The sequence below is a fragment of the Myxocyprinus asiaticus genome, chromosome 28, assembly GCF_019703515.2.
Source record: "Myxocyprinus asiaticus isolate MX2 ecotype Aquarium Trade chromosome 28, UBuf_Myxa_2, whole genome shotgun sequence".
NCBI classification, from domain to species: domain Eukaryota; kingdom Metazoa; phylum Chordata; class Actinopteri; order Cypriniformes; family Catostomidae; genus Myxocyprinus; species Myxocyprinus asiaticus.
This window is the reverse complement of record NC_059371.1, coordinates 6,201,955-6,222,195: the sequence shown is the minus strand read 5'-3', so window position 1 is coordinate 6,222,195 and position 20,241 is coordinate 6,201,955. Positions and strand designations below refer to the sequence as shown.

General features: G+C 40.1%; 1 protein-coding gene across 7 annotated transcripts in view; it reads right to left on the bottom strand.

Moving 5' to 3' along the window:
• The window catches only part of LOC127418870 (utrophin-like), a 333,951-nt gene that overhangs the window by 78,329 nt on the left and 235,381 nt on the right, over positions 1-20,241 (bottom strand). For all 7 annotated transcript variants that reach the window (XM_051659723.1, XM_051659719.1, XM_051659722.1 and 4 more), the window contains 4 exons: positions 19,909-20,038; positions 6,679-6,947; positions 6,177-6,323; positions 5,140-5,218 (listed from right to left, as the gene is read on the bottom strand). In XM_051659723.1, coding sequence (XP_051515683.1) covers positions 5,140-5,218; positions 6,177-6,323; positions 6,679-6,947; positions 19,909-20,038 — 625 coding nt within the window. The remainder of the gene's footprint in view (positions 1-5,139; positions 5,219-6,176; positions 6,324-6,678; positions 6,948-19,908; positions 20,039-20,241) is intronic.

Here is a 20,241-nt window from a genome sequence, read left to right as displayed (position 1 = left end):
AAACATGGGTTGTGTCCCCATCTTCTGATTGGCATCGCCAGCAGGTGGGTGTGTCTTTAAGACCAAGCCTATACAATCTAGAGGGGATCCAATAGAATCAATGTAAAATCTTAAATTGTATAAGGCGCACCCTTGCCTTGATGTAGACTTGATGTTTTTTAGAATCCTAGCCCACACTCCCTCCTCCAATGCCAAGTTTAAATCTTTCTCCCATAATCTCTTGAGAAAAGCCAAAGCTTCATCCCCCAGACTCTGAATTAGCAGGGAGTAATACACTGATGCCTCATGACCTTTTCCAAAAGCAGTAATCACCACTCTCAGAGTATCTGCCGCTCTAGGGGGGTGTATGCTACTCCCAAAAATAGTATAAAGGAGGTGGTGCAGCTGTAAATACCTGAAGAATTGAGACCTAGGAATCCCAAAATGTTGAACCATATTTTCAAAGGATCTCAACACTCCACTTTCATATAGGTCACCGAGTGAATTAACCTCCCTCACGATCCACTCTGACCAGCAGAAAGGGGACTTATTAATACATAATTTAGGGTTCAGCCATATGCTCGAAGCAACATTTAAATAAATGTTTGAATTAAACACTCTGGACACTTTTGTCCATATCGAGTGCAAATGCGAGATAACAGGGTGTAACTTAACTTCTCCGGTTAGTTTGATAGAAAGGCTTTGCAATGGTGAAATAGGGGCAAGAAATTCCTGTTCAATACAAAACCAGGGAGGGGCTCTCTCAGGTGGAAGTGACCAATGAGCCAAATGTCTGAGACCGAATGTATAATAATAAAACAAAATCTTGGGTAGGCTTATCCCACCTTTGTCAATCGACCTATGAAACTTATTGAAGTGTAATCTGGGACATTTAGCATTCAAATGAAAGACTTCGCTATGCTATCAAATTGCTTGAAATAAGAGAAGGGGACATCTAAAGGGAGAGATTGTAGCAGGTAGTTGAATTTTGGAATACAAATTATTTTAATAACATTAACCTTCCCAATCATCGATAAATGTAATGAAGCCCACCTGCTCACATCGCTCGAAAACCTTTTTATTAAAGGGTCAAAATTAACTAACTAAATCCCAAACATTTGCTGGGAATAAAATACCCAAACACTTAATGCCCTGTTTGGACCACTGGAAGGCGCCCGGTTGAAAAAACGTTACTTGGCAGTATGCTGTCAGAGACAAAGCTTTGGATTTAGACCAATTCACTCTGTATCCTGAGAATTTAGAAAAGGAATTAATCATTCTGTGGAGGCAAGGCAAAGATCTAGTAGGATCAGAGACAAATAATAAAATATAATCTGCGTAAAGCAAAAGCTTATGTGCCACACCTCCCACCACCACCCCTGAAAAATCATCCTCCTTTCTTATCGCGGCTGCTAATGGTTCCAGGGCAAGACAGAACAATAAGGGGGAAAGAGGGCAATCCTGCTGTGTGCCCCTATCCAGAGTAAAATAATCTGAAATGAATCCATTCGTTTAAAACGCCGAACTTAATCCACCCAATAAAACCTATACATTTCCAAAATCCTAAAAAGATAATCCCATTCTACCATATCAAACGCCTTTTCGGCATCAAGCGAGATGGCAGCAACCGGAGTCTGATCGTTCGCCACTGCCCACATGACATTAATGAAACACCTAATGTTTTCAGAAGAGTTATGGCCCCGAATAAACACCACCTGATCTATATGTATAAGAGATGTCATAACTTAATCGGTTAGCCAAATTTTTGACAATATTTCAACGTCTAGCTGGATCAGGGAAATTGGACGGTAACTCTTACACTCGCTTGGATCTTTGCCCTTTTTAAGAATCAGACTGATCTGGGCTTGTGTCATGGTTGGTGGAAGCTTTACATTCTTTAATGATTCCGAATAAACTTCTAGCAAAAGTGGAGCTAGTTCTGTAGCATAAGATCTAAAAAATTCAGCGGCAAAGCCGTCTGGCCCCGGAGTCTTGCTTGTAGGCAAGGCCTTAATTACCTCACCAAGCTCCTCCAAGTTTATCTTAGAATCAAGAGAACTTTTTTACTGAGCCATCAGTTTAGGAAGTTCTAATGGTTCCACAAATTTTCTAATAATATCCTCATCAGTAGACGAAGACATGGAACTATAAAGATCAAGATATAATTCTTTAAAAGCATTGTTAATATCAATGGCTGAGGTAAATATTTCACCACCAGCAGATTTAACTGAGGGAATGGTAGAAAAAGACTCTGTGTTTTATTTATCTAGCCAGAATTTTTCCTTCCTTGTCCCCCGACTCAAAGTATGAATGTCTTGCCCTGAATATCCAAAACTCCACCTTCCGCGACAAAATAGTATTATATCTGTATTTCAATTGGGTTAATTCTCTGAGGCCATTAGATGACATTCGGTGCTTCAGCTCTGCCTCTGCACTTTTCCCTTCCAATTCCACGAGTTGTTGTGCTTTGGATTTTTTGGTGAATGTGGCATACTGTATGATCCGGCCCTTAAGAACCACCTCAAGTGCCTCCCAAGCCATGCCCACAGAGGATACTGAGGACCAGTTGGTCTCCATATAGACATTGATTTCAGCCTTTAACATTTGTTGGAATTCAGGATTTTGCAAAAGGGATACATTAAAGCGCCAACTATGACAATTTCCTTTTTTCCGTACGTGGCAACACCTCTAAATACACCAGGGTGTTATCTGAGACTAAAATGTTTCCAATTGAGCAATCAGCAACTGATGAAATGAGGGACTTAGAAAACAAATCTAGAGTAAATCTTATGGACTGATAAAAAAAAAAAAATGTATAGTCCCTCCCAGATGGGTTCAAAAGTCTCCAAATATCTGTAAGACCAAGATTTTTACACATCCTGTGAAGCGTCAATGTTACTCTAGGGGGCTTGCACACTTTTGCTTCACTATGGTCAAGGACTGAGTCCATCAAAAAATTAAAGTCTCCTCCCAATCTTATATAATGAGGGGTGCCAGTGGCTCTACAAAAAAACCCTGATCAATGTTAAGTGCATAAATATTAGCCAAAATAAGACTTTTCCCCTGAATTTCAGCTAAAATAATAATGACTCTTCCTAGTATATCTTTAATCTGTTTGAGACATTTGAATTGTAGATGTTTACTTATCAGTGTAATGACTCCCTTGCTCTTACTCGAGCCAGCAGTAAAGACATGCCCACCCCATATCCTCCCAAATTTTTCAGCTTCCTGCGGGGAAAGATGCGTTTCTTGAAGAAACACTACATCATATTTCTTTATGCTTAAGAGAAATAACCTTCCTTCTTTTTATGGGGTGCCCCAACCCATTCACATTCCACATGGAGAGAGACAATCCATTCATATTAACATCTGACATTTTGACATATAACAAAAAATAGATTGTGTGTCAAAAACAAGATTATAAAGTCCACATTCCAACATTAGTGCAACCATCAAAACCCGAACATCCCCCAGAACCAAACAAACAGAAAAAAGAAAAACGTGTGCATTAACCCCACACATGACAGCACTAACTGGCATCCGTCCCTCCAAACTCAAACAGTCCATGCACTCTACAAAATAAACTCCAGTCGCTAGGTGGAACCAGCACAAAAAAAAAAAAAGGAGATAGATTCCTCAAATAGTCAAGCGAATGTTCAGTGAGCCAGTCCACTCGGCTGCAAAGTGAGTACCACAAGATGACTTACTCCATTGACTTTATGAAGGACATCGCTTGCTGTGGGCATGTGAATGTTTCACGGCCATCCTTAGCATCTATTCTCAATTTGGCCGGGAATATCAGTGCAAAAGCGGACTTCCGTTGATGTAAAAGTTTCTTGCATTCCTTGAATCGATCACGTTTCTCTCATCAAATTCACAAAGTCTGGGAAAAAGAAAATGCTGTGGTTTTTCCAAGAAAGCCTTCCTTTACTCCTCGCCCTGCACAACACAAAATCTTTATAAGATGATCTCAGAAATTTGTCCAGAATTGATCGGGGCCTGCCTCCCTCCACGGATCGCCAAGCAGGAACCCTGAGAGTTCGCTCGTTCTCCAGCTGATGGCCTGCCTTGTCGAGCAGATTCGGAAGGAACCCGTCCAGGAATTTCACCATATCTTTGCCCTCAGGAATCCCGATGATACGGACGTTATTCCGTCGGCTACGGTTCTCCATGTTCTCCAACTTCTCCTAGACATGCTCCAAATCCATCTTGGTCGCTAGCAGATTAGCAGATAATTCCCTCTCCGATGACTCCAGATAATGGATCCGTTTCTCGACATCCCCCATCTTATAACCACATCAGTGAACTTTGCCTCCATGGCAGTGATCGGCCGACATGTAAGACATGGGATACTTCATATGCCACTGCCTGAACCTTGGATTTAGGATGGACCCCACCAAACTCACCTACCTGTTGAACTGCGATGTACCTCACTGATATCTTCCTGCATCATCTTTGTCTATTGATGGACTACACTCTTGAAATGGAATACATAGACTAGATAATTTAATTGCCAACAAAAGCCTTTATCAGGCAACTAACAAAAGACAATGCATCTATGTGAACTTCTGCAGTTAATCCAGAATGGATTTCAAAGACATAAGTCATTAATCTTAGTTCATACTTTTTTTTTTTTTTTTTTTTTTTTTTAAACACTGGACCTTAACGCTTGCTTAATTTACAAATTTTAAACCATGACCTGCACTGCACAACAAATAACTAATATTGGCATTATATTCATGTTGTTTAGCCAGAGGGGAACTGGCCACCACAGTGAGCTTGGTTTCTCACAAGGTTATTTTTCTCCATTAACCAATATCTTATGGAGTTTTGTGTTCCTTGCCACAGTCGCCTTCAGCTTGCTCACAGGGGTTGTAAATACAATTATTATTTATTTAATTTTTATACACATTATACCAAGTTTAATTAATAATTTTTTTCTATTAATGGTATATTTTAAATATCTGTGACAACAATCTACTGTTTCGATGGACAACATACAAATGCATGAAAAACGTAATTAAAAAATAATAATAATAGTGATGCTTGTCTTTGCAAACACCACTAATCATTGACTAGTGAGACAGGCTGCATAACGCTGACATAATTGTGTGACTTTATTCATGTTTATTACTGTTTTAATGTGGGTTAGTGACTTACTTAATAAGAAGTGTTGAGAGGAGGGACCAAAATCCCTGTGTGCTTCCCGTAAGAGCTTCAACCTGTCCTCTACAGCCGCCTGGAGAGAGAGAGAGAGAGAGAGAGAGAGAGAGAGAGAGAGAGAGAGAGTGTGAGTGTATGAAAGACAGCAATGTATGGACACGTTCTTTCTCTTTCTGTACTTTCAGTGACTATACTTAGACTGATCCTGAGGTGAAGAGATTCTCTCTCATCAAAGCTTACACAGATCAAACACACAACAATCCACTGAGCACAGCGTGCACTCGTAGTCTCACACACACTGTATTAATAACACATCAGATGACCTTCAGAGAGAGACAGTGAGATCGGAGTGAGAGAAAGAGACAAAAAAGAGGAAGAAATATTTTAAAATTGATTTACTAGAGAAGGAGAAAAAAGGAAAGGGGACATCGCAGGGAAGAAACGGAAAAGGACAGGGAAGGAAAAGAAGAGAATGAACAGGAAAAGACCATGATAAGGAAAGAGAAAGAAAATGGAAGGAAAGAAAAGGAAAAGAAAACAAAAGGATGTGGAAGGTAATGATGGGAAAGTACAGGGCAGAAAATGACAGGGAAGGCAAGTAAAGGGCAGATAAGGAAAGGACAGGACAGGAAGTGGAGGGGAATGATGGAAAAGGACAGGACAGAAAAAGACAGGAAAGGAAAAGCACAGGGAAAGGAAAGACAGGAAAAGGAAAGGAAAGGCACATGAAGGGGAAAGATGGAAAAGGACAGGAGAGGACAGGAAAAGGAAAGGACTGGACAGGAAAGGCACAAGGAGGGGAATGATGGGAAAGGACAGGAAAGGAAAGGTAAGGTAAGGAAAAGCACAGGGAGGGGGAAAGATGGGAAAGGAAAGGACAGGAAATGAAGAAAAAAATTAAATGAAAGGAAAAGGACAGGGAAGGAAAGAACAGGAAAAAAATAAAGGAAAGGAAAAGAAAAGAAAAGCACAGGGAAGGGAAAGACGGGACAGGACAGGAAAGGAAAGGAAAGGGATTTGAGTAGGTGGAGGACCTGCAGTAGTTTCCAGCGCATGTTGAGGTTGTCTAACTGGCGGTTGGTGGTGGAGGACAGCTGGATGTCCAGTGGAGTCAGTTGACCTGCCAGATCATTCACAGCTTGAACATCTTGTTTCATAGGAGAGATTTCCTCTCTGAAAGCCTGGAACACCCACACAGTGAGAGAAAAAATAATAATATTAACATCTTTATCTGCAGACATTGCTCTAACACAAATTTAAAAAAATCATCAGCCTGAGTGTTTGGAAATGACTCATACATGTGTGAGAGGTCTAACAGGGTTATCATGGGACTGATGAAACCTTGTTAATAAACCATAAAAATAGCTTTTTGCAGGGAATGAAGGTGAAAATGATGACCTAGAATAGTACGTAACAAAAATTTCTGTACATTTGTTAATGGACTCTAATTGGATGAACTTTGACTTGGACCCATCGATGGGTCCAAGTCAAAGTTCAACCAATTAGAGTAAGGGAGATAAGGGGAAATACACAAACCATTGTCCTATCAATGTGATCCTGAAGAGAGTCTATGAGAAGATCTCCCACAGGTTGCCATCCTGCTTTGAGCTCCTCAGCATGTGCAAGACGCATGTCTAGTTGGTCCATGGAGCTCTGGAGTTCCTGCAGTTTATTGAGAGCTCTCTCAACCTGCTCCTGCCAGGTGCTCGCATGTCCCATCAGCCTCTCCCAGCGCTCACCAACCTCTGCTGTCTGCTTACGGATCGCCTTAGCCACTCGTTGGGCCTTCTCCTCTGGGGTCAGTTCTACGAAACATCATGTAAACAAACTTGATTCAATTTACACCTTAAAATAATTTCACTTCATATCAAGTAAGTTTAGACATTTCTGGTTATAAATGTAAATTTGGATTTTACAGAGCTACAAACCATAGCAAGCTGCCTCACTGTCTACATAAGCACCTACCTTCTAAAGCAGCATCCCATCATGGAACCACATAAGACTCATTTGTAACACATTTTGAGACTGGTTTCATATTTCAAACTGATTCCATACAACATCTTAGATCGAAAATGTTTGCCTGCTGTCTTTTGTGTTGAGGTATGCCTATGATGCCTAAAATGTTAGGTGGGCAGCTCACAAGGTTTTGGAACAGAGCAATACAGATACAGTCCAGTTCTAAAATCTTATTTTTGTGGATCTGGATTATCAATATGATAAATTAACAACATTTTGGCTCAACCAACTCACTTATTAAGGTGTTTACTAATGAGTCCACTCAACTAATGAGCTAAGAGTGGGACCGGTTTTCCAGATGAGAGGAGGCAGATGTTTGGGGAATCTGAGAGTAGCCTAGGGCATGTCTATGGGCAGCTCTACAACATTAACATCTGCTCTTTAATTCTGCTTACAGGGTTTTGGAGAACATTTAAATACACTTCAGGTAATGTCACTGTCATAAATGGCAGAACTGAACTCTCCATTTCATAAACGCTCACCTCTATCTTTCATTTCCATATTTCTCTTTTAGCCAAGTGATAATCAATTTACTATTCAAATTCATTCAAGTGTTTCTGCAAAGGTATGAAATTCAATTAAGATTCAGAGGCTGAATAGAAACGGAACTGGCAGTAATATTTTGTAGTACTGTGTTTATGTTAATTTGATGGAAAGCAGTGGAACAGATTGTTTATCGTCATATAATAATACATTTCAATTTAGAAAACTGTAATTTGCATGAACATTTGGGTAAGGTTGCTCGTTGTAAAGGTTTTTTTTAAGTTGTGACGAGGCTGTGATAAAGTTTTTATGCTATGTACATAATACGACAGGTGTTGTGTTTTTTACGTAATACACATTTTCACAACATTGCAGAAACATTTATATGACACTGTTAGCACATCCCCTTGCAATGTTTAAAGATCATCATTACCAACAAACTGGTACTACATATGCCGTTGGCAAATAGTTTTTGCAACGAACATTTTTCAAAGTATAGTGCCTACCAATCAGTGAGTCCGTTTACATGCATACCAATAAGCTGATAACTCCCAAATGTCAGCTTATTTAAAAAATACCACAAAGCAATAAAACTACGCTTACAAAAGATTCTCTTTTTAGAAACGATCATGTTATGCTCTGGTTTTGACGTCAAACCACGAAGAGGCATGCGCACAACACTTGTACATTGGATAAACCCGTTAGAACGCTGGTAAAGGTGTTTTCATGCAACGCGAAATCGGGGTAATGGGCAAAAATTTACTCATGTCGATCGATTTATTTTTAAGCCGTTTCTGAAAGCTGGTTAATGAGTTTACCACACACATTGTTGGCTTAAGCATAATCACTGTAAGAACTTGCATGTAAATGCACTAAGTGTTGGGGAGAAGTAAACTTAAGGGACGAGAAGTGCCATGCCGCATCACGGCTAGGAAAGGGCGCGTCGATGCGGTGCAAGTGGCAGGTGCATTGCAGATACACACTAATGTTACGAAGGTTTTTTGAAGGATGTTGATGAATTTGCAGGTTAGTGTATGAAACTTGTGTAACTGCGCAAACTGTACGATCAGAAATGGCGATGTTTATTATGCAGTTTGTATGAATAGGTTTCACTCAAGCGGTCAACCCACAAAAAGACATCCATGTAACTGAAAATACATTTTGGAAGGTATTAAGAAAGATACATATACACAATAATGTATATCATCCAGTGAAGGCTAGATTAAATAATCGATGTCCTTTGATAATGATTTGATTCGAATTTAATGGAAATCTATGCGAGTTGCGCTCCGTGGCGCGTTACAAATTTGAGCAGCCTCCGGAGTCGTAGCTGGGTGACACAGACAGATGCCGAGTGGCGGCAGCAGTGTGCGTACCTTCATAGAAAACTACTGTTTCGAATTTAAGAACACGCCATATCGTCCACTAGATGCTTCCGGTGTGCGACCCCCTTCAAGGTAGGGACGCTGCTAACATATCTACATTTTTCAGTAGCGTGACGGTAGCTCAGCTATTTTCACAAAAGTGTAGCATTTCCAGTAACAAGCTATTTTTTTCCACACTTCCAAGCAACATCTGTAACACTGTATGGCAAAGGTTGCAATGGAGCCAAGGGAGTAATCAAACACACTCACCTAAACCGTCCTCTCTCATTTTCAGGTAGAGTTGGGAAATTAAATTGGTAAATCCAGTGAATCCAGGCGGTATACTGTAATAGAATGTACATAAAAGTAATCCATACGACTCCAGTGGATTAATTAATGTCTTCTGAAGCAAAACGCTTGGTGTGTGTAAGAATAGATAAATATTTCAAACTTTTTTTTACTTAAAATGTTGGTTTACAGCGAGCTCATTGATGAGGGTGTCAATGAGAGTTCAAACTGCCTCATGCGTGACGTAAGCGTGTAAGCCTCCTCTGCATAGATATTCATATGTCGATCCCATATTAGCAGCTGTTCCTATGGACCACAATACAAAAGCAGCTTATGCAGCGGTCTGAGCAAGGAGCTCGGTCTGAGGCATCTCCTCCATTCACTTGCATACAAACCGATTCAAACAGCTCTCCTTGTTGACCGATCCAAGATTGTGCCACAGTTGATGTATCCAAACCAGCCAAATGAGGCATCTACGTATGAATATTGGTAGCACTTTATTTAACTGTACCATTCTACATTTACATACAATACAATTACAACAATTACAGTAATTACTAGGTACCCAAAACCTAACCCCAAAACTAACCTTAACCCAAGTACATGTAGTTACCTAATATTACTCAGTACTTTCTTGGGTAAGTACACAGTAAGCCTACCGAAAGTACACGAAAGATTGCACTTCCATTCCGCTTCCAATTTCACGTGTCAGTTCTCATGTGAACTTGCCAATGTGCTTACGTCACACAAGAGGCTCTCTCGAGTATTCGACCCTTGTGAATTTTTAGTAAAAAAAAAAAAAAAAACGTTTTAAATATTGATCTATTTCTTACACACCTAGAGTTTCACTTTAATTAATCCACTGGAGTCATATGGAGTACTTTTATGATGGCTATATGTGCTTTGGAGACAGCCAAAGTAGTGGGGTCTGAGGGATCTTCTACTAAAGGATTAAAATATTTAATCAAGACTTCATCAGTCGAGGGCACTTGGAAATGAATAATAAAAGATAAGATCAACAGTTCATTTTGAAGCTGAATGAAAGCTGAATGACAGTGCAGTTTTTGTTTAAATATTTTTACATTCAGAATATACAGTATGTGTATGGGACACAAAACTTTTGACAGATACAAAATACTGTGTGGGGGTTCAGGGGTGTCCCCTGAGAGAAACTTTATAAAAATGTAAAAGTCTGAATTGACCATTTTTATATTTCAATTTCTATTTTATATTTAAGTAAGAATCTACAAACAAACAAAAATAAATAAACAATTTACATTACAACAGTGAAGAATTAAAATACTATTTGCTTAATTTAAGTATAAATAGGGTTTCCTTGCCATCCATGCCACGATGACATCTGTGATTAGAACAAAAATCTGTTTATTATAAAAAAAAAAAAAAAAAAAAAGGCTCCTAACATGCTGATAAATGAAGCTAAACTTAGACTCAGAAAAATGTCCTGACACAAACCTGGCTTAGCTGAACCTTCTGAATCACATATCAGACAGATGAAGATGGTTTCAGTTTGCTTCATTTTTGTTTTCTTCAGTGTGTTTAAGCAACAGATGGCAGTATCTGTAGCGGGGTCTAAACTACTTTTGTTAAAATAACCGCGCCTGTTCTATGTACAGTAAATCCGGCTTTATCCATGCCTGATGTCTATAGCTGGGAGAAAGGCAACGCGTGGAGAGCAGGAATAATTGCATAGTACTGGACGCGCTTTAATCCCACTATAGAGAGAAATATTTCTCTCTAGCGTGGAACGTGCTATTTCTGCTCTGTGCGCATACAGACTTATGCTTACACAATAACTTAGCTAGGTGTCAGATAACTAGAACAAAGATTTAGATCTCGGTCCGGATTGAAGTGTCCTTCGGTCCGGATCTGGACCACCTATCGAGTACCCCTGGTATACAGTATCCTTAATGTAACCATTATATTACAGCACTCCTGCTATTTTTAATTCCACCTTACCTGTATGTAACCGCAGCTTAAATGTTATTTTCAAAAGTTATTGATATAGCTTGTCACAAGATAACTGCCTTACGTGACAAAACCCACCTCCTGTCATACTTCTTGTGCACTCGCTGCTCGTCACTTTAATGCTTTTTTTGGGGGTGGAGGAATGAGACATTTATTTGAAATAAGAATAATTACAATTTAAATGTTTCACAGTCATGTTAAATGCTGTTGTTGGCACCAAGGATGTAGATATGGCTTGAAAATGGGGCATGAAGCATCTACATGCTTATATTTGGGGGGGGGGGTTACCTCCACCCCATCCCCCCCTGGAAACTACGCCCCTGGTTGCCACAGATTTTTCCACTAACTGCACTCAAATTGCAATGTTTTGAAATGTAAAAATGTTTTGTGCTTGCAGGGTTATCTTTAATTTTATCTCTGTGGGTTTCTCCTACAACGTGTGTGTGTGTGTGTGTGTGTGTGTGTGTGTGTGTGTGTGTGTGTGTGTGTAGAACAAGCAGACCACATGAGCAGGTTATCTGTTCAGATAGCTGTGCTCTGTGCTTTAATCGCAAGGATAAGGAAAAACGGAAGCTCACAAAACGCTCCCAGGCTCTGATCAGAAGCGTGTGAGATTGCTGTAGGTGTTCAGAGCGAGGGGAGAGGAGTTCGTTTAGAGAATATGAGTGGGGGGCCAGATCAATGCCCTGTTGAACCCGGCTGACATCAAAAGTACCGAATGTGAATTGAAACTAGATCTGAATTTCAATTTGTAGTAAAGATATTAAAGGGGGAATTCAGTATTTCTCTAGCTAGCGTTTGCATTGCTCTTCTTCGTGTACTTTAAGTACCGATACAACAGTGATGTTAGACGCTGTACTGCCATCTATCGATGTGGATCAGCATGATCATCTCTCTGCAGTCAGCTCTGGAATATCATTTGCATTGGGAAAATATCAGAGTTTGAGATAATTTCCAAAGTTATTTATTACTGGGAGTCACATGACGCCATGTGAGGATCAGACGTGTGAACGGCAAGCTCTGTGCACTTTGCTAGTTTTAACACTTTTAAATGACAAACTAGTGAGATTCGATACACTCGGTTCCATAACAGTTCTAGGAGGACAATATGTCAAAGAATTCAAAATCCTCAGGCTCTGGAGACATTAAAAGACACTTATGTGCTCAAGCTGACACCCCGAGCAAGCCGCAAGCCTGGGAGTCGATTTAGTCTGAGAGGTGCGGGAAATGCGGCGAGAGATTCTGAACATGTTGGCAATGCTGACGAAGGACGTTGCTGACTTGGATGATCTTGCTGTGATACGTCGATCGATCGCTGCCATGGAGGTGAAGTTCACCGAGGTGGTTACAAGAGTGGGGGATGTCGAGAAACGGATTGATTATCTGGAGTCATCGGAGAGGGAATTATCTGCTAATCCGCAAGTGACCAAGGTGGATTTGGAGCATGTCTGGGAGGAGTTGGAGTACATAGAGAACCATAGCCGGTGGAATAACATCCATATCGTCGGAATTCCTGAGGCCGAAGAGGGACAGGATATGGTGAAATTTCCGGATGGGCTCCTTCTGAATCTTCTCGACATAGCAGGCCATAAACTCGAAATCGAGCGAGCTCACAGGGTTCCTGCTCAGCGATCCATGGAGGGAGACAGGCCAAATCAATTCTGGCCAAATTTCTGAGATCATCCAATAAAGATCTTGTGTTAAGCGAGGCGAGGAGTAAAGGAAGGCTTTCTTGGAAAAACCACAGCATTTTCTTTTTCCCAGACTTTGCGAATTTGACAAGAGAGAAACCTTATCGATTCAAGGAATGCAAGAAACTTTTACATCAATGGAAGGTCGCTTTAGCACTGATACTCCCGGCCAAATTGAGAATAGATGCTAAGGATGGCCATAAAACATTCATATGCCCACAGCAAGCGATGTCCTTAATAAAGTAAGTCATCTTGTGGTATTCATGTTGCAGCCGAGTGGACTGGCTCACTGAACATTCACTTGACTGTTTGAGGAAACTGAGTGCTTTTTTGTGCTGGTTCCGCCTAGCGGCTGGAGTTTATTTTGTGGAGTAACGCACCTTCAGGACAGTTTTATGAATGAATCTACAAGCTCTTTTTACTTATTCCTCCTATTGGCTGGAGTTTGTTTTGTGGAGTATTTCTTGCAAGACATTGGAGTGATTAAGTCATTTGTTTGCACTCATGTTGCAGCCGAGTGAACCGGCTCACTGAACATCCGCTTGACTGTTTGGGGAATCTGCACGCTCTTTTTGTGCTAGATCCGCCTAGCGGCTGGAGTTTATAACACACCTTCAGACAGTTTTATGGATGAATCTACACACTCTCTGTGTTATTCCGCCTATTGGCTGGAGTTTGTTTTATAGATTATATTTTGCTGTGTAATTCTGTCTCACAAAATTTGTATAGAAACACCGGACTTGAGTAATCCGACGGCAAAGTTGTCGTGGGGGTTCTCGTATGCGTGCATGGACTGGGGTTTGGGTTTGGAGGGACGGACGCCAGTTGCAGCTGTCGTGCGTGGGGTTAATGCACATGTTTTTCTTTTTCTGTTTGTTTGGTTCTGGGGGATGTTCGGGTTTTGATGGTTGCACTAATGTTGGAATGTGGACTTTATATCTTGTTTTTAACACACAATCTATTTTTCTTATATGTCAAAATGTCAAATATTAATATAAGTGGATTGTCTCTCTCCACGTGGAATGTGAAAGGGTTGGGGCACCCCATAAAATGAAGAAACGTTATTTCTCTTCTTAAGCATAAGAAATATGATATAGTGTTTCTTCAAAAAATGCATCTTTCCCCGCAGGAAGCTGAAAATTTTGGGAAGATATGGGGTGGACATGTTTTCTTTAGTGCTGGCTCAAGTAAGAGCAGGGGAATCATTATGCTGATAAGTAAACATCTACAATTCAAATGTCTCAAACAGATTAAAGATAAATTAGGAAGAGTCATTATTGTTTTTGCTGAAATTCAGGGGCAAAGTCTTATTTTGGCTAATATTTATGTACCTAACGTTGATGATCAGGGCTTTTTATAGACTTGAAGGGATGTTGCAAGCCGCTGGCACCCCTCATGATATAATATTGGGAGGAGACTTTAATCTTTTGATGGACTCAGTCCTTGACCATAGTGAAGCAAAAGTGTGCAAGCCCCCTAGAGCAACACTGATGCTTCACAGGATATGTAAAAATCTTGCTCTTACAGATATTTGGAGACTTCTGAACACATCTGGGAGGGACTATACATTTTTACATCAGTCCATAAGATTTACTCTAGAACAGATATATATATATATATATATATATATATATATATATATATATATATATATATATATATATATATATACCCTCATTTCATCAGTTGCCAATTGCTCAATTGGAAACATTTTAGTCTCAGATCACACCCTGGTGTGTTTAGAGCCGTTGCCACATATAGAGAAAAGGAAATCATATAGTTAGCAACTTTAATGTATCCCTTTTGCAAAATCCCGAATTCCAACAAATGTTAAAAGCTGAAATCAATGCCTATATGGAGACCAACTGGTCCTCAGTATCCTCTGTGGGCGTGGCTTGGGAGGCACATAAAGCGGTTCTTAGGGGCCGGATCATACAGTATGCTGCATTCACCAAAAAATCCAAAGCACAAGAACTCGTGGAATTGGAAGGGAATATTAAAAGTGCTGAGGCAGATCTGAAGCATCGAATGTTGTCTAATGGCCTCAGAGAATTGACCCGATTGAAATACAGATATAATACTATTTTGTCACGGAAGGTGGAGTTTTGGCTATTCAGGGCAAGACAGGAAAACTTAGATATATAAAACAGAGAGTGTCTTTTTCTACCATTCCCTCAGTGAAATCTGCTGGTGGTGAAATATTTACCTCGGCCATTGATATTAAAAATACTTGTACAGAATTCTATCTTGATCTCTATAGTTCCACATCTTCATCTACTGATGAGGATATTAGAAACTTTGTGGAACCATTAGAACTTCCTAAACTGACAACTGAGCAAAAAAAAAAATCTCTTGATTCTGAGATAACCTTGGAGGAGCTTGGCGAGGTAATTAAGTACTTGCCTACAGGCAAGGCTCCAGGGTCAGGCAGTTTTGCCGCTGAGTTTTTTTATATCTTATGCTACAGAACTGGCTCCACTTTTGCTAGAAGTTTATACAGAATCATTAAAGAATGGAAAGCTTCCGCCAACCATGACGCAAGCCCGGATCAGACCGATTCTTAAAAAGGACACCGTCCAATTTCCCTGATCCAGCTAGACGTTAAAATATTGTAAAAAATTTTGGCTAACCGATTAAGTTGACATATCTTACACATATAGATCAGGTGGTGTTTATTCAGGCCAATAACATCTGATAACATTAGGCATTTCATTAATGTCATGAGGGCAGTGGCGAACGATCAGACTCCAGTCGCTGCCATCTCACTTGACGCCGAAAAGGCGTTTGATATACGGTAGAATGGGATTATCTTTTTAAGATTTTGGAAATGTACGGGTCCGGGAATATATTTATTGGGTAGATTAAGTTACTTTATAGACACCCGGTAGCGGCGGTTCAAACAAATGGATTAATTTCAGATTATTTTACTCTGGATTGGGGCACCCGGCAGGGTTGCCGTCTTTCCCCATTATTGTTCTGTCTTGCCCTGGAACCATTAGCAGCCATGATACGAAAGGAGGATGATTTTCCAGGGATGGTGGTGGGAGGTGTGGCGCATAAGCTTTTGCTTTATGCAGATTATATTTTATTATTTGTCTCCGACCCTACTAGATCTATGACTTGCCTCCATAGAATTATAAATTCCTAAATTCTCAGGATTCAGAGTGAATTGGTCTAAATCCGAAGATTTGGCTCTGACAGCGTACTGCCCAGTAACGGCTTTTCAGCTAGGCACCTTCCAGTGGCCTAAACAAGGCATTAAATATTTGAGTATTTTATTCCCAGCAAATCTGTGTGATTTAGTTAGAGTTAATATTGACCCTTTAATAAAAAGGTTTTTGAGCGATGTGGGTAGGTGGGCTTCATTACATTTATCGATGATTGGGAAGGTTAATGTTATTAAAATAAATTGTATTCCAAAATTCAACTACAACCACTACAATCTCTCTCTATAGCTGTCCCCCTCTATTATTTCAAGCAATTTGATAGCATAGGGAAGTCTTTCATTTGGAATGGTAAACGTCCCAGATTACATTTCATTAAGTTACATAGGCCGATTGACAAAGGTGGGCTAGGCTTACCCAAGATTTTGTTTTATTATTATTAATTCAGTCTCAGACATTTGGCTCATTGGTCGCTTCCACCTGAGATAGCCTCTCCCTGGTTTTGTATTGAACAGGAAGTTCTTGCCCCAATTTCGCCATTGCAAAGCATTTCTATCAAACTAATCAGAGAAGTTAAGTTACACCCCATTATCTCGCATTTGCACTTGGCATGGACAAAAGTGTCCAGAGTGTTTAATTCAGACATTTATTTAAATGTAGCCTTGAGCATATGGCTGAACACAAAATTGTGTATTAATAAGTCCACTTTCTGCTGGACAGAGTGGATTGTGAAGGAGGTTAATACACTCGGTGACCTATATGAGAGTGGAGTGTTGAGATCCTTTGAAAATATGGTTCAACATTTTGGGATTCCCATGTCTCAGTTCTTTAGGTATTTACAGCTGCGCCACCTGCTCTGTACTATTTTTGGGAGCAGCACACCCCCCCCCCAAACCAAAGTGGCAGATAATCTGGGAGTGGTGATTACTGCTTTTGGAAAAGATCATGAGGCATCAGTGTATTACTCCCTGCTAATTCAGAGTCTGGGGGATGGAGCTTCGGTTTCTCTCAAGAGATTATGGGTGAAAGATTTAAACTTGGTTTGGAGGAGGGAGTGTGGGCTAGGATTCTAAAAAAAGTCAAGTCTATATCTAGAGATGCAGAGGAGCGCCCTATGCAATTTCTATTGGATCCCCTTTAGATTGTATAGGCTTGGTCTTAAAGACACACCCACCTACTGGCGATGCCAATCAGAAGATGGGGACACAACCCATGTTTTTTGGTGGTGTGTTAAGATCCAAGAATTTTGGTTGAGGGTTCAGAGATTTATGTGTGACGTATTCGGCACTCATATTTCATTTTGCCCCAGACTCTGTATTTTAGGCAATGGGGCGGTCATTAATATAGGGGTCCTGGTCAGTGTAATGATCAGCAGACGGGTTATTCTTAGGGGATGGAAGTCAGCTGGAGCGCCCTCATTTTGAGAGTTGTGCACAGAGATGGGCAGGGTAGCGGCATTTGAGGAGATGTCATATAGAAGGCTGGGCAATCTGGGGTTATTTGATAGAAAATGGGGCAGATATTTGGCCTTTTTGGAAGGCTCTCGGGGAGGGGCAGTGGAGAGGGATCTCTAGTTTTAAATGTGTGTGTGCAATTTTATTGTTTTTTGAAAGTATCCTTTGTTTTGTGTGTGTGTGTGTGTTTTGTAACGTATGAGTTTTCTGTAAATTCCACTGATACTATTTTAGAGAGTGGTCTAAACAATTAATAATGTCTTACCTTTCCAACAAAAAAGACGCAACATCGGCATCACTACTCAGGTTTTTCTCCATCATCAAATCTTTTCACCTTGTGTATGCTGTACCGATGTTTACTCTAGACTTTTTCGCTTCTTCGGCAGTACAGCTACTGAATCTCTTGTTGTCTCTGCTTCTAAAGCATGATAATAAGTATGTTCCATTGTATTCTTTTTGCTCTTCGCATCACCAAACAACAAAACTGTGTGCTAAATAAGCATAGCCAAGCGTATCTACATAGGCGGCAGCCAATGAGCGTGAGGATTTTCTTCTTTGACATTTGGTGAAACACAGTGGACCATGTCATGTCAACATGGCGAAACACACTGAAGGGGGTGACACGCACCATGTAAAAAAAAAAGATTTTTTTTATTTTTTTTTTATAGAAAACTATTAAGAGTAGTCTTCACAATTCACAATTCATTTGTTAATGTCTAAAACTAGTTTAAATTAGCCCCAAATGACAGAATGCACCTTTAACCATATTTAAATCTACTCCACAGAATTCCACAAATTGGCTCTACTAAGAAACTTTGATTATTTGAGATTGCAGGGAACCAAAGTAGATTTTTACATTTTCTGTTAAAAATGTGAGTGGTGCTTGCCTGTGCAAAACTTGTTACCACAATGCTAGGGTGTTGTGTCTGGTTGCCAGGGCATATGAAGTTGCTAGTGTACTCTTGGTGGTTGCTAGTAGAGCAATATGAAAATATAATTTTTCTGATTAATCACAATCTTCACAAGAACAATTCAATCTTTTAATCAATGCCTTTTTTTTTTCATTTTCTTTTTTTCAGTGGATGCACGAAATTTCACTAAACATTAATTGTTGCACACCTCCCATCCAGCAGATGGCGGCAAATCAGTGGCAGATCCTAGCATACCACTCCCGCAGACAACTCACAGATATTCACTCTAATTTACTATCATTCATCGGTTTAATGGGATTTTGTAGTGATCAAGAAATTATAGTATGTAATATTTGAAACAGGTCTGTTGACATTGTAACATAAAAAATCCCTAATGAATTAATATGAACTTTAATTGAAATATGCAAATCAATCCCACTCTATGTCTCTCTGATATTCTGATCTCTAGATATGGCTAGAGTTCTTCCTTCAATGAAAGTCTATGGGATTTTTCTGCCTGTTTTCTTGTGCGGCAGGCAAATATCGCTAGTCTGATTGCTTAGAAAAGTAATAGCTTACCTCTCTTTAACAACCTGGATCATTTAAAGAATGATTAATGGTAGCACAAAACATTTGGGACGAGTTAAACAGTAAAGTTGTTTGTGTCAGTTAGTGGTTTGATCAAATCACTAACCCTATAGGAGCAATATTTATAGTGATGCTTGCCTTAGCAAACACTACTAATAATACTTTAGATGACTTTAATGTTTTCTGAAAGACAGAAAGCTCTGGGCTTCAGGAAGCCGAAATGTGGAAATTGCCTGCGGTCTGTGATCTGCAAATTAACCCAGTTCCTGTGGGCATTCATTTACTCCATCTAATCACTTGCTTTCATGCATGCACATGTATGGATACACACGCACTCCAATTCACTCTGCAGCTCTTTCTTTCTTTGTTATTTAATGTCTGACGTTTGTCTGAAATTAGCTTTTCGAGAGGTTCCCTAAGGAAATGTCCGGAGTGCTGTGGAACTTTCCAGAAATCAGATACTGCAGCTATGAGCGTGTTGACAGCAAGTGTCCGACTTATAAGAGACACACTTACATCAAAGAGCATCCCCTTGGAGAGTGTCAAAATAAACTCAGCTGGTTTGGGTAGTGTGTGTCTGTATGTGTGTGTGTGTGTGTGTGTGTGTGTGTGTGTGTAATGTTCTTATGTTGACATCTCTGGTCTTGCTTTTGAAGAGGTATTTTTAGGTGTGCATTTACTGTTCAAAGTCCTCTCGCCTCAAAGGGGACTCAAAGCTCACTGCAGTTTTTTACAGTACAAATCATGACATGTAATTCATGATTGTATTTTTGTTTGAATGTCCAGGAGGATAACAGGAAGAGGAGATTATGGGCTCTCACCTGTTTTAGGCTGCAGAATTTTGCGTGGCTCTTCGGGACCTTCAATTGGCTGGTCGGCCAGAAACATGCTAGCCTGGTCCAATGCGCTGAGGACAACATGCTCGCGCTCCTTCAGCTCCACCCTTAGGGCCTGAAAACACAAAATGAGAACATCACAACTTGCCAGTTATTACTGACATTAATAGAGATATAATTATGAAAAACTTGGAACAATGTTGTTGTGTCATTCAATGACACATGGATGGATGGATGGATGGAAGGACAGAAGGATAAATTACAGATGGGTGGATTACAGATGGATGAATGCACACATAGATGTATGAATGAATGGAT